At 39.4% G+C, this 14,037-nt stretch overlaps 1 protein-coding gene across 4 annotated transcripts in view; it reads right to left on the reverse strand.

Moving 5' to 3' along the window:
• Positions 1–14,037, reverse strand: part of garnl3 (GTPase activating Rap/RanGAP domain like 3) — a 91,641-nt gene that overhangs the window by 52,883 nt on the left and 24,721 nt on the right. For 3 of the 4 annotated variants that reach the window (XM_087792222.1, XM_087792221.1, XM_087792220.1), the window contains exon 2: positions 1,705–1,774. In XM_087792222.1, the coding sequence (XP_087648348.1) occupies positions 1,705–1,774 (70 nt within the window). Of the gene's footprint in view, positions 1–1,704; positions 1,775–10,884; positions 11,045–14,037 lie in introns of those variants that run through there. The other variant, XM_087792223.1, reaches the window with a different exon arrangement.

Genomic DNA, 14,037 nt, shown 5'->3' on the forward strand with positions numbered 1-14,037 from the left:
GATAACACAAAAGGACTGATTTATTTTATTTACGTAAGAGGCCAACAGTGTGACTGTTGCTGCTATTGTTTTTTTTGTTTTTTGTGTGTCTTATTATTGTATGTGATTGAGCTCTATTTATAATTTAATAGACTTATACATATTTTTAAATTCTGTCTCTGGCGTTTAACTTCATTAACGACGAGCTCCTGGGAAACATTAAGATTGTCAGATAGTTGCCTTACTGAGCCCTTTAAACTATTACTCTTCACAAGAAAAGAAGACGTTACATTTAGCAATAGTAATAACAGTGAGAGGATCCTCACTGCAGAACCAGTAGGTCCAACTCTGCCTCCTGGGTTCAATCTCTCACTCACACTTGGTTCAGTCATGGCCATTGATAAAATCCAGGAGCCAACCTGGAGGACTTTCGCTTATGATTGTGCTTTAAATAATATTTTCAATACATGAAACACTTAATAATACTGATCATCACAATTTTCAACATGATTTGAAGTTAGTAACTCAATCATTTAAATCATTAAAAACATGAAACATGTTTAGTTTATCATTTCTTCAGAGGGATTAATAAAGCTTATCTATCTATCCATCTATTCCTTATTGATCACCGTGAAGTAATATTGTTTTAGTAGAGACAGGGAGTCCACTGATGTCACACACAAGGAACTTAGCAGTCTTTTAGCCTTTATTTAAACAGTATTAAACAAAAAAACACAGTAACTATAATTATTGGCAAATCTATGATATGAAAATAATTCACCAACGACTGGTGAAGTTATTCCTGTCCTCTAATTCGGCAGACTGAAGGACCATTAGTAACAGAAGCAGTCCATGTTAGACTTAGATTAAAGTGATAGTTCACCCAAAATTCATTCATCCTCATTTTCTTTCAGTGTAGACAGTAGCGGCGCAATATTTACCCAGAGTACTTCCTGTCTGTGTAGCCTTTAACTTCTGCTACAAACAAGCTTAATATATATATACCTGGTTATTTTTCCTCATGTCAAGACTTTAATACAAGACAGACGTTACAGATGAGCACCACAGAGATAAATAAATATTTTTAAGTGTCTTTTTGGATGATGATGAAGACAACACCTGAGCTCTAGTCGCTACATTAAAATGGCAATTTTTTGCCTATTACACTAAAAACAAAGGACTACTCTAGAAATAATCCCAACCATTAGTCGACCTGACGATGAGTAGAACGCTAGCACGCCCCTGACTTTTCATCTGTAAATGTGGAGATGTAATGAGCAAACATGTCCTCACATTTGTTACATAGAAAGACAACCTGTTATACTCTTGTGAAAAAGTTGAATTAATGGAGATATGTCATCCGAGTGAGACCAGTCTGCCTCTCTTGATATGCAACTTGTGGTTTCTCCTCAGTCTTAATCTGTTTCCAGCGTAGCACCAAAGCTGACACACAAACTCACAATGTGTCCATGGTAGGAAGTGTGATTGCAGTGAGAAAGCTACAACTTCCTGTCCTCTGGAGGTATCATGATGCACATACTCAGCTCACACACACAGGAACACACACAAGCACAAACGCTCACACAAATACTGGACCAGCAGAAGCAGCATGCGAGTGGCAGTGAGCTGGACCAAACCTATTGAATCGTGACTCATCAGAGTCAAACAGGGCGACAGACGCCCAGGGAGAGGAGCTCAGATGCATTCAGGATGAGCAGGACTCACCAGCTCCACGGAGCCATAGTGTTTCCTGCTGAAGTCTCCACGTCTGCAGCCCAAGTCCTCCGAAGCAGAACTGCAACACAAAGACATGGTCATTCACAATATCTAATTACACCACGTCAACACTTCTTTTTCCTAAAGGTCCCCCTTTAAGAGTCACGACAGAGGACCAGACCGAGATGCTGCCATGATTGAATTAAGCTACAGTAGCAGATGGAGGCAGACTAACACACACACTGGTCCAGACAATATATAACGAATAAATAAATGACATTGAGAAAATAAGAGGATGATTGATGGTTCAAATGATGGAGTTAAGAGCAAAAACTTTGTCTAATTGTGTATCCGTGAGCAGCCCAAGTACCAGCCCTGATCTGCAGGCCTGATCATCTCATTACCATTGATCTACTCAGTGAGCAACAGAATAATTTCATAGGTGGACAAATAAAAAACATCTGAACAGAGAACAAACAAACGAGGGAGCAAGCTGCAGCACACTTCAAATAATCAATTGTTTTGTCAGTATTGGCAGCAGCAGACAACAGCCAGCGTTTTTGCAATCTAGTTCTTTGTGCTGAACGTTTGATTTCTCCAGCATTGTAAATGTCATGAGAATCTGCTTAAATCCAGCTGAAAATTAAGCTGTTGATGAAATAGGACTGTGGAACGAGGCGGATCTGTGTGCCACCGACATTCTGAGGAAATGTCAGGAAAATGCTTGTTGATGCAGAGACACATCCATCAGTTGCTTCTAAGCGCTAAGTTTTAAAAACTTCCACTCACATTACAACCTCCTGAAGGATTCTTTTGTTTTCAGTCATGTTGCTCAAAATAACACACTAAATCATATAAATTAAGTGGCCCAGGAGCCACATGAGGCACCTGGAAAAAAATCACTAGTTGCAAGTAGCTTTACACTGCATTGAAGCACAGAGCAGCAACACAAACGGCTGAAAGAAACATAGATGAATCAAACGAAATGTGACAACATCAAATTATTTAATATGATTAAACTTCCTGATTAGTGGTGGGATGGAAGACAACATAACTCCAACAGAATCTTTCCCAAATTAAATCCTGGTAAGCACTCATGTTTATACTGATATGTTATAGCCTTGCTGGTGTAGCATTTTGGTTGTTGCGCGTTATTTCATTTCATTAAGAGGTTTTTAGTTGTTGAAGATGATTATGATGAACCAACCAAGATCATCTGAGACTCAAAAGAAATACATTTCTGTATCTGAATAACTTTGCATGAACAACTATCTCTATTAACAACCGCCAAACCTCCCCCACGACCAGAAAGGAGAGGCTTCCCTAGGACAGCGCTACCTACCGGACAGAGTTCGTTCAGATGAATAAACTCTTCCTCTCTCTGCCAAGTCTCAGAAAGACACAATAAATCCTACTTTTCTCTTGTGAAGAAATCATTCAGAGAAATGTATTAATTTGTAATGGAGCGAGCATTCAGAAGACACACTTTCAGCACTGATGACACAGAGTCACTGACAGTCGCACAGAGTGGGATCCTTTGAAAAGAACAGCAGCAGTCAAGTGGGTGACAGCTGTCACTCACGTTCAACTCTGTTGTAAAAGCCGAATTACAAAGAGTAAATTAAACGATCTGACCACCACTTGTTGAGGTCTGGGCAGACGGCAGCGCTGACATGTCGTCACGCTCTTCAATGAGGGGAATGTTGATCAAACATCGATGACGTCTGAGTTTCCACGAGCGATCGCGACTGCGCGTCTCATCCTAACCTGAACCTCAGATCTCCTTTGGGAACTCTTATGGAAATCAAACAATACCCAAGAGATCATCCGAGATTCCACAGATTCCGTCGATTAGAAGCAAAGTAGGAAACAGACTCACAGTTGGTAACTGTCGCGAGTGTCAAAGTCCTCCATCGACTCTCTGATGTTAAAAAGAGTATCGCGATCGTAGATCTATGATGCTTGAGACATATCTTTAGTGATATAAGCATAATATCAGGACAAGTAGTTGTTAAAACGACTGTAATAATTTGCAAAAATAGCAGGAGCCCACTTTTCGAAACAGCCGATAAAAAGCTCACCATAAGGGGTAGTGATTTATTATCCATTGTTCATTGACGGTGTATAAAAAAACTGAACAAAAAGTTGGTTCCCATAATATGCCTGTTTGTGATTTATATTGAATTATTTTGTTTTTTATGTTTTTTCATTTATGTTTTATTTAAAAAAATAACTGTTTACTGTCCTAAATTGAATCCTGGTAAGCACTCATGTTTAAACTGATTAGGGAACCTTTTATGGTTTGGCATTTAGAGTTATTTAGTTATTTATATCATTATTAATTTATAATGTCTAGAAATGTATGGTGATTTGATGTATAATGTTATGGATAATTTGAAATTATATATTTTGAGAATATAACTCATTTAATATGTTTCTATATAAAAGATAACACTACACAGTAACATAATTTGTCTAAATTCTAAATTCAAAAAGGTACTTTTTTCTATGGACTGAGAAAAAGATTAAAATTGATACAACTCTGGAGATCAGATCAAATCCATGGCGAGCTACCCAGACAATTTGTGAATCCTACCCCCTTTGTGATAATAATTTTAAAAAGTCTTAACTATAACCACTGTGTGCTCTAGTTATTTCTTACTCTTGGCTCCTCAAGAGAACTGCAAGCGTGTACATGCCCTGAAGTCGGTTACAGTTTGTAGCAATAGTCATAAAGTTGAGATGTCGAACATCAGATACCTAGGAAAATAACAAAAAAAGGGTGACAACCGCTGAGGCTTAACTGCGTCCACACCAAATGCAATGCTCACATTTAGTAAAAACATTTAGTTTTGATATTCATTGTCCCAAACAAGGAAAAACTATGCTGTAAGACTCATAGAAGGACGGGCAGCAACATATATCTGATGTTTTAAAGCAGTAGTGGACGGTTGTTCTAAAAACCTCTGACCTACAAGTTCTTAACTGTCTTCTCTGGTCTTATGTAGCTGTATTCATTTGGAGGAAGTATTTTAGCCACATTTGACATATTTGTGGGTTCTTTTTTCAGATAAGCACCAATGTACAAATGTGTAAAACCTAACCTGACTAGTATATTTTCTGTCTTTACATGGCAGCATGTTTGGATGTTGCCAACAGAGCCAGCCTTGTTTAAACCTCTTCACTAAAACAGGTTAAGGAACGTCATTGAAGTAGGAAAGATTAGAGTCTAAAATTACATAACTGTGGCTCTAACTATTAAAAAAGTATTTCCACACTTAATAAGGATGTTAGTTGTTCGACAATAGACACCAGACTCTTGTTGGCTTACAATCCTAAAACATCATCAAAAGTATGTTTCATTACTCAACACAACACAATGACACAGATACAGAGACAACTAAGTAAGTCAGTAAGTAAGTGAGTAAGTAATAGTTATTTGTAAAGCACCTTTCTAGACCAGGGTCACAAAGCGCTTGAACAATCAAAACTGGCAGCGAATGCACAGTTTTGAGGATAGGGGAAATGTGAGTTCTTCAGAATTTGCGCTGCAGAGTTTTGTATTAACTCCAGGCGAGAAAGCGCCATCTTGTTTAAACAAGAAAATAAACTATTAAAATAGTCTAAACAACGAGAAAATGTGGACCTCATTATACCATGCATATACAGAGGTAGTAAAATATAAATAGTATAGATCTTATACTGCATTTAGTCATTTGCAAAACTGAAATGACTATTTAATATGGTTGAGGGAACTTGTTTGCTCATGATTTATAGATTTATTGACAATGAAATTACATGGTGACTATAACAACGGCGGTCAACAGAAAGACGTCAGAGCTTGCACCCAGATTTCCCTGTTTCTATTCAAAAAACAGGGGGACAGTCAATAAATCATTGGTGTAAAAAAAACTGAAATTTCATCATGAAACCAAGTTCAAATAAGAAATAAAACAGCATTCCTATTGGCTCGTAAACTGGAATTAAATGAAAGACTGGAAAGTAGACGTGCGTAGTCTATTGTGTCGTGAGCTGGAGTCTCAGTCAAAGTTGAAAAGTAAAGCATAATGACACAAACTACAGAGATGCTAAATTCTTACATACATGAATTGAAACAAAGACTGATATCACATTCTGTTTAGACTTCCTGTTACAGTAGGAACAGTTTTAGACTTTCAGAGAACAGAAATGTTGTTCACTTCAAGACATAGGGGACATTTCAGCACTGCGGTTTCTGGGGTTGTCATGGGAATGACCCGTAAAGGCAAAATCAAGAAGATATCAATGGCAGTCCATGATTGTCCCCTATGGAATGAATTGATTTATCACATCCTAAATTTGCTATGTAAATCACCTGAAACCCATTAACTGGGTGATGAGCTACAATTTGTTCTAAATAATTTGATGAATAAAATAATGAATTAGAAATTATGAATAAATTAATGAATAACAAATATGCATTCTAAACAGTACAGAGTATGACCCTGATAATAAAGGATTAGATTAGATTAGATTATTGTCAGAGTTTGCGCAAAGAGTATTAGCTCTATGGTGTTATTTCAACAAGTATGCGCACACATTGCACAGAGCGGTAGATATGAAGTGTAGTGAACTAACTAGTAATGTGTCCAATAGTGTCTAGGCTTCAAAGCGTGTGTCGAGTAATCCATGACGATTTTCATGAAGCATGTATTGAGGCATGCGTTGGTAATGTCACCACGTTGACGTCACCACACGGTGACGTTGTGGTGAGGAACTGGTTCAAGCTGCGCTCGCGGGTTCCAGCATAATGTGACACGAAACACAATGATCTCCCTTTACGTCTATAAGATTTGGGCGATTATTTTTCTAGACCTCTTAGCAACCGATAGCCAAAATAAAATTAATTATTTCAAGGAAGAACTAAACATTGAATAATAGGCTTACTCGTATGTTTATACAGTATTGTAGCTGAACTAGCTTAGCCACTCCAGCATGTCTTCAAACTCAGTCTACAGCTGGGGAAAGTACCAAACCTGTGGTAGACTTCCTGTATCGTTCCAGGCCCGAAAAAGATCTGGCCGAGCGAGCTGAACAATTACAGACCGTTGGCACTGACTTCACAGCTGATGAAGACACTGGAGCAGCTGGTCCTCAAACATCTCAGGCCACAAGTCCAGCACGTACAAGACCCCCTGCAGTTTAACTACCGGCCCTCAGTTGGTGTAGAAGATGCCAACCTTCACCTCCTGCATTGGACCTACTCCCACCTGGATGAAGGAACCGGCTCAGTGAGGATCCTGTTCCTGGACTTTTCCAGTTTAACACCATCCAGCCCACTCTGCTGCAGGACAAACTGACACAGATGCATGTGGACCCTGGTCTGGTCTCCTGGATCTCGGACTATCTCACAGATTGACCACAGTATGTCAGGCTGAACACTGGAACTGTAGTGTGCAGTACAGGAACACCCAGGGGACAGTACTGGCCCCTTTCCTCTTCACCATATACACTTCAGACTTCTGCTACAACTCAGAGCTGAGTCTCGTCCAGAAGTATGCTGACGACACTGCCATTGTTGGATGCATCAGGGACAACAGCGAAGACGAGTATAGGAGTCTAATACGTGACTTTGTGGACTGTGAGAGGAACCACTTGCAGCTGAACACCTCAAAGACCAAGGAGTTGCTCTTGGACTTTGGGATGTCCACGACAAAGCCACGTCCAGTGTCCATCAGAGGTGACGAGGTGGAGATAGTTCAAAACTATAAGTACCTCGGTGTGTGGCTGGACCGTAAACTGGACTGGTCCTGAAACACAGACCTTGTATATAAGAGAGTTCAGAGTAGACTGTACTTTCTGAGGAGGCTCCGATCATTTAACATCTGCAGGAAGCTCCTCTGCATGTTCTACCAGTCTGTGGTGGCCAGTGTCCTGTTCTATGCTGTGGTGTGTTGGGGTTGGAATGTGTCCAAGAGGAGTGTTAACAGGTTGGACAGGTTGATCAGGAGGGCTGGCTCTGTCGTTGGCATGAGGCTGGACTCACTGGTGACAGTTGCAGAGAGGACATCCTTCGATAAACAACTGTCCATCATGGATGATGACAGTCATCCTCTGAACACTGCCATCAGTGAGAAGCAGATGGAGTGAACAAGTTTTTAAAATGCACTGCCTCTGCCTGATCACAAATGTCATCCGCTTAAAATAAAGACAAACCCAAATCCGAGGTTGGATCTTTCTTTTTTTGTGCGCAACCTGATCAGCTGTGCACAATTACACCTGCGCGCAATAAGTTACAGTAGAGGTGTTGCTGTGAGATGACCCTTACACAGATTAGACAAATTTTACATTAAAGGTTACAAGCACTTTTAGACTGACACAAATATTTTTCGGGTATTAGAATAACTTTATGAGCAGGTTTGGCAATCACAGAAGGGATCATTGCTTCCAAGATAATCAACAATAAATCTGGAAATAAACATGATTCTGAAACAGTTGAAAAAACAAGAAATAAACATGATATCCTGGAGATATGGGTTAAGTTTGGTAGCCTATAGGGATGCACCGATCCCGACTTTTATGGTCCCGATACCGATATCCGGGCTTTGAGTATTGGCCAATACCAATCCTATACCAGTGTTAAAATATTAACCTTTTTCCCTATTGTGAAATAAAATTGCTGATGCTTTTAATTAAAAGCAAAAATGACCACATATAGAATTACAAATGTGTTATTTATTCAAATAAAGTGTTTACCAGCATTTTGTGTACAAAATGAAAATAAGAAAACCAAAGTTAAATTGTAAACTTTGTTTACTTAATAAAATGAAGAAAAAAAAGTAGGTGAAGTTGACATGTTGCAAAAAATGCAAGTGTCAAGACTATTAAGTGAACACAAAAGGCTAGAACTAAATAATGCTAACACTTTTGTAGAATAAACAAGTCAAATACTCTGAGAGTCTTCCCTGCTTCAAAATTAATTAGGTTTTACAGAACAGCAGAGGTAACTGCTTCGTTTTGTTTCGTCTTTCTTGTTTCTTCATTCTGCTTGGATCGGAGCTTCCTCACCAATACCCGATCTGACTTAGAGAGGCTGGATAGTACACGATACCCCGTCCTAATATCGTATCCGTGAATCGCTAATTTGATCCTTTCAAACAACTGAACTTTCCACTTAAGAACACTAAGAAACAACACTAAACATTAACAGTGATTTAAGGAATCATACAATCCGATTAATCCCAACCAAAGTTGAGATTTGTTTTATGATATAAAAAAAAGTACAGCATTGAGTTGATAAAAAAGAAACTTGAACATTCTGACCTCGCCAATTATGATTCCAAAACCCCTTAGCAACAATAACCTGACAGTGAATGCCAGGAGCATTCTGTGATCAATGTTGATTGTCACATACTCAAGATTTGTATCACTTCACTATATAAAATCCATTAATCAGTCCCCGTTTGAACGGGTTTCTGTTTTTAAACATTTTTGTTCGGTCAGTATCATTTTGGGGTAATTCATTGTGTGTGTGTCATGGGCTTTGAGCCAGGTGAGGTGGTTCCAGTGTTGGTTCAAGGGATGTCATAATTACAGATTTCTTTCATTCATTCTTTTATTGTAATTGTAATGTTTTGATGCTAGCAGGCATACATCCTGGGTTCTCTAGGCTTGCTCAGGGAGAATAACTCTTCTGCCATTTGCTCATTTGAGCATGTGAACATTGAAGTACCGTACTTCAGTGTAAACTATAGTTACAGCCCAGAATTTTCTGATGTATAGAAAAAAAACGTTATGATTGCTCAACAGTAGCACTTAATATCGTAAGTCGGGGTATTGGTAACATGCCTTTGCGTTTCCATTAACAGTTTTTATTTTGTTTCCAAATATTATATGTTACCTTAGTTATCTAGTACATTGAATGTCAAAGAATAATAAGGATTAAGCAGGTGTTAAACCAACAACCTCATCAGTGCAACAATTGACCATTATCATCACCACTACTATAATTACCATCACCACAACCATCAACATTATCACCATGACCATCTATCAATCTATTATCTCATAAGCATAACAACCACCAACATTATCATCATTACCACATCAACCATCATCTTATCAGCATCATCAACATAAACTACCATCTTTATCATCATTACCACCACCATTATCTTATTAGCATCACAACCACCATCATTGTTACCACCACCATCATCTTTCAGCATCATCACCACAACCACCATTATTATCATCATTACCACCACCATCATCTTATCAGTATCATCACCACAACCACCATTTTTATCATCATTACCACCACCACCATCTTATCAGCATCATCACCACAACCACCATTATTATCATCATTACCACAACCATTATCTTATTAGCATCTTCACTATAAACCACCATCTTTATCATCATTACCACCACCATCATCTTATCAGCATCAGTACCATAGTCCACCACCTTTATCATCACCACCATCATCTTATCAGCACCGCCACATAAACCACCATTGACATCATCTATAAATGCAACCTAAAACAGAGTTCTTTGCATTCAATGACGTTACTTTGTGGATCCGCTGCCACAACCATTATCATCATTACCACCACCACCATCTAAATAAGCATCATCACCATAAACCACCACCTTTATCAGCATTACCAACACTATCATCTTATCAGCATCATCACCATAAACCACCACCTTTATCATCATTACCACCACCATCATCTAAATAAGCATCAGTACCATAAACCACCACCTTTATCATCAGCACCATCATTTTATCAGCATCTTCACCACAACCACCTTCGTCATAATCTATAAATGTAACTTAAAACAGAGTTCTTAGACGTTACTTGTTGGAAGAGCTGCCTACAGGTTTCTTTCACAATGCTGCACCACCTTTAACTGGAGACATGAATTATTCATCGTCCTCCTTGTGGCTTCTCTTCAACCAATAAATAAACCAGATAATGCGCAAAGTTCACACGAGAGAAGAAGTTGCGCACAAGTGAGTCACTGAACAGGGTCAGAAGTGAGGTTTGTTGACTCGTGTAACAATTTTAGCACACGTCAGAAAGACAAACTGACACACAAACCTGTTAGATTTTCTCATCATTTCGCAGCCATGTCTAGCGCGCGCTGGTGATGCTTGCAAAACAACACATGCAACAGATGAGAAAAGGTTCTGTTTACCGCTGGTTGAAAGTCAACAGTTTGTTGGCCGCTGGATCCACACTGGTCATGTCCCCATGCGATGTCTGACAGCGAGAAAAAGCCGGTGTTTGATTCCCCTCTTGCGTGTGCACGACTTCTAAAAGCTCCGAAACATCCCTGAAAACCAAATTCCTGCAGGTGTTTTTGTTTTTGCTGTCTTTCCCCCCGCGGTTGAACTGGTCACAGCATGGTGAGAGGAGCAGCTCAGATGATGCGTTCACTGTCTGATCTCTCCTCCCCCTCTCTCCCTCCCTCTCAGTCAGGCTCTCCCTCCCCCCAACAGTCGAGCCACCACATGGATACATTTTCCTCGCTGGGGGCTACGCGGACACGAAAACCCATTCAATGCAGTTCCTTCTCTTTACTTTGAAATATGAAAACGGCTGTTACGACACCGGTTACGCAAACCTCTCTCTAGTTACTGAAAGCTGCTGCACATACGTGACGTCACAACGCACTTTAAGTGCTATTCATTATTTACAGGATTTATTTAAGAGGTTTTTCTGTCGCTCATACATCCACCGACATGACATGAAAACTCCCTGACGTCCCACTAGAGCTGCCTGGTGTCACGCTTTGAGTTTTACATTCAAGATATTTGAGCCCTTCTCACAGCACACTTCATGTTTTCAGGTCTAGATTTTAATCCTAATGCAATAAGTGGTTTGTGCCTTAATCTAACCAATCATGAAATATACATGAGCACCACAGCATTTGGATATCTTTGGTCTATGATGCTATAGCTTGCACGGAGGTGTCAACTCTCTTATTCATCGTATTAATCGACATTAAAGAGGCAAATTTAGTTTTGCAAAGCATCTCATGACACTTAAATGTCACTCTTGTCATTTTCTTAACCTGGCAGCCCCGGGGCCACACATTACAAAACAACAAAGTAAATTTGAAAGTGCTCTGAAATGTTGAAGTATACGGTAAACTCCCTATTTATGTAAGTAAGTAAGTAATATTTGTAGAGCACTTTTCCAGACCAGGTTCAAAAAGTGCTTAAACAATCAAAGCAATACCCAATAAAATATATGCTAAAAGGTCAAGACAACACAAGACAAACACAGGAGTTCCAGAAAATCAAGGAAAAGCCTGCATGAATAAAAGTGTCTTCAGCTGTTTCTTGAAGGAGTCAGTAGATCCATCAAGAGCAAAGAGAGAGGAAGATCGTTCCAAATCTTAGGAGCAACATTCTGGAAGGATCTCTCTCCTCTGGTCCTGAACCGTGTGCGAGGAACCATCGGTAGATGTATGATTTACTATTCAAGTGAGTGCATTGAGTGGCAAAGATAAACAATTTTAAAGTATCAATTTGATTGATGGACTTAAAACGTGGTTCAATTTTTTTTCAGACTATGTGTCTCACTTAATTTGACAATTTAGCCCACATGTCAGATAAGATTAGTTTTATACTCATTAGAAAAAAAAATCTAAATCAGATTACTTCTCTTGCTAGAAACTAATCCATCACTTTGACATGTTCTCAGGAGTCCACTTATAATCCAGATCCAGGCTCAGATGAGGTCATTCATTAATGGAGGTACAATAATAGTAGAATACGGTAAAAGTCTTAGAAAAAGTCATGTAAAAAAATTTAATTTGGGCTCGGTTTAATTGAAGGGAAAATCTGAAAAGTGCCATAAGAATTGGATGAACCTGAAAGATACCCATCCCTACGTCAGAAGCCGGGACAGAACCAACGTCCCAGCTTCGTCCAAAGTCCTTGCAGGGTTTTTTTTGTTTGTTTTTAATTGTATTTATATTCTTTCAATAGTTCCCTAATGACAGATATTTATTAAAATATATACTATTTTTCTTACTTAAGTATATAACTTGGAAGGAAATCAAATATGGTGCAGAATCCTAACACTTAAAGGCGGTAAGGCGAAAAGAAAGCTTAGAAAAGGGGCAACGGTATAATGTGGCACAAACCTGTCAGAGAGGACAGGTGACACAAGAGCTGCAGGTAAATCTGACATCATCACACAAGCCTGCCACACACAGTCAAAAACAACATACCCACACAGCAAATACCCATGACATGGAAGCATATAGGAATGCTGGGCTCAGGCTACATGAAACGCATCTGCTCATCAATGTTTAAATCAGCAGGAACCACCACAGCACCAGAGGAAAACAGCTTTAGTCACACTTGTCTTTTCTCTGAATCAAGCATTGACTTTTAATAAGAACCCAGGATGCAAATGCTGTTGTAATATGAAAGCCCAGTGCCTGTAGCAAGCACAACCTCCATAGAAGCTGAAAATGAAGCGACACCTCTGTTTTTGTCACGTCAAGATCAACTTACAAACAACCAACCTGAGATATCTGAACTCCCCCACCTCTAATTAGAGCCCTACGGCCGATCTCACCATCACACACGCAATAGCTCAACATTACATTACGTTACATAAACACAAGCTGATCACAACCCTGACATTGTCGCACACTGACATCCCCTACACGACCTTTGCATGAGAGGTTTAGGTGTGTTTTTGCCTGTGGAGACAGTTGGTAACACAGGAAGTTATAAAGATAGAGCTTCCTGGGAAACCGTATATTCTTGAAAACCCAAGCTGTGACATTCTCCTGCTGCAGGTGATGACCAGCTCACCATGTCACTTTACTATTGCCACACAATGAAAATTTCGACAAGGTAGCACTGTTTTTTAGTACCACTAAAATTTGTGGTAAAATGAATGTTTTACTAACACATTTAAGTCACATCACTAAGATGTTGGCTGTTGAGGGTGGAAGGTGTCCATCCATCCACACTCAATTTTCTGGACGTTTGAGTGTGCTTATTGAGTGCGCAGTGCGCACTACATTTTCGCACACTGCTCAATGTGAACGCACTTGTGTGCTTAAAATATTAATTGTAAGTGCGGAAGTGCGTGATTTGGGACACACCACAGGTCTAGAGGTGTCAGAGAAGGAATGAATAAGAAGGTCAGATTAGAGGGACACTAAGTTGGAAATATTTGAAGAACATTTGGGAGGACAGATGGTTCTGATTGGGTGGAGAGGAGCGACTCTGTTGGACCACAACTATTAGAGAGTAGATCACAACCAAGAAGGTCGATTAGCGTGAAAAAAGCTTTGCCACGCGTACATAGTTTTGCACCT

The sequence above is a fragment of the Callionymus lyra genome, chromosome 5 (assembly GCF_982586985.1).
Source record: "Callionymus lyra chromosome 5, fCalLyr1.hap1.1, whole genome shotgun sequence".
In the NCBI taxonomy this organism is placed as follows: Eukaryota; Metazoa; Chordata; class Actinopteri; order Syngnathiformes; family Callionymidae; genus Callionymus; species Callionymus lyra.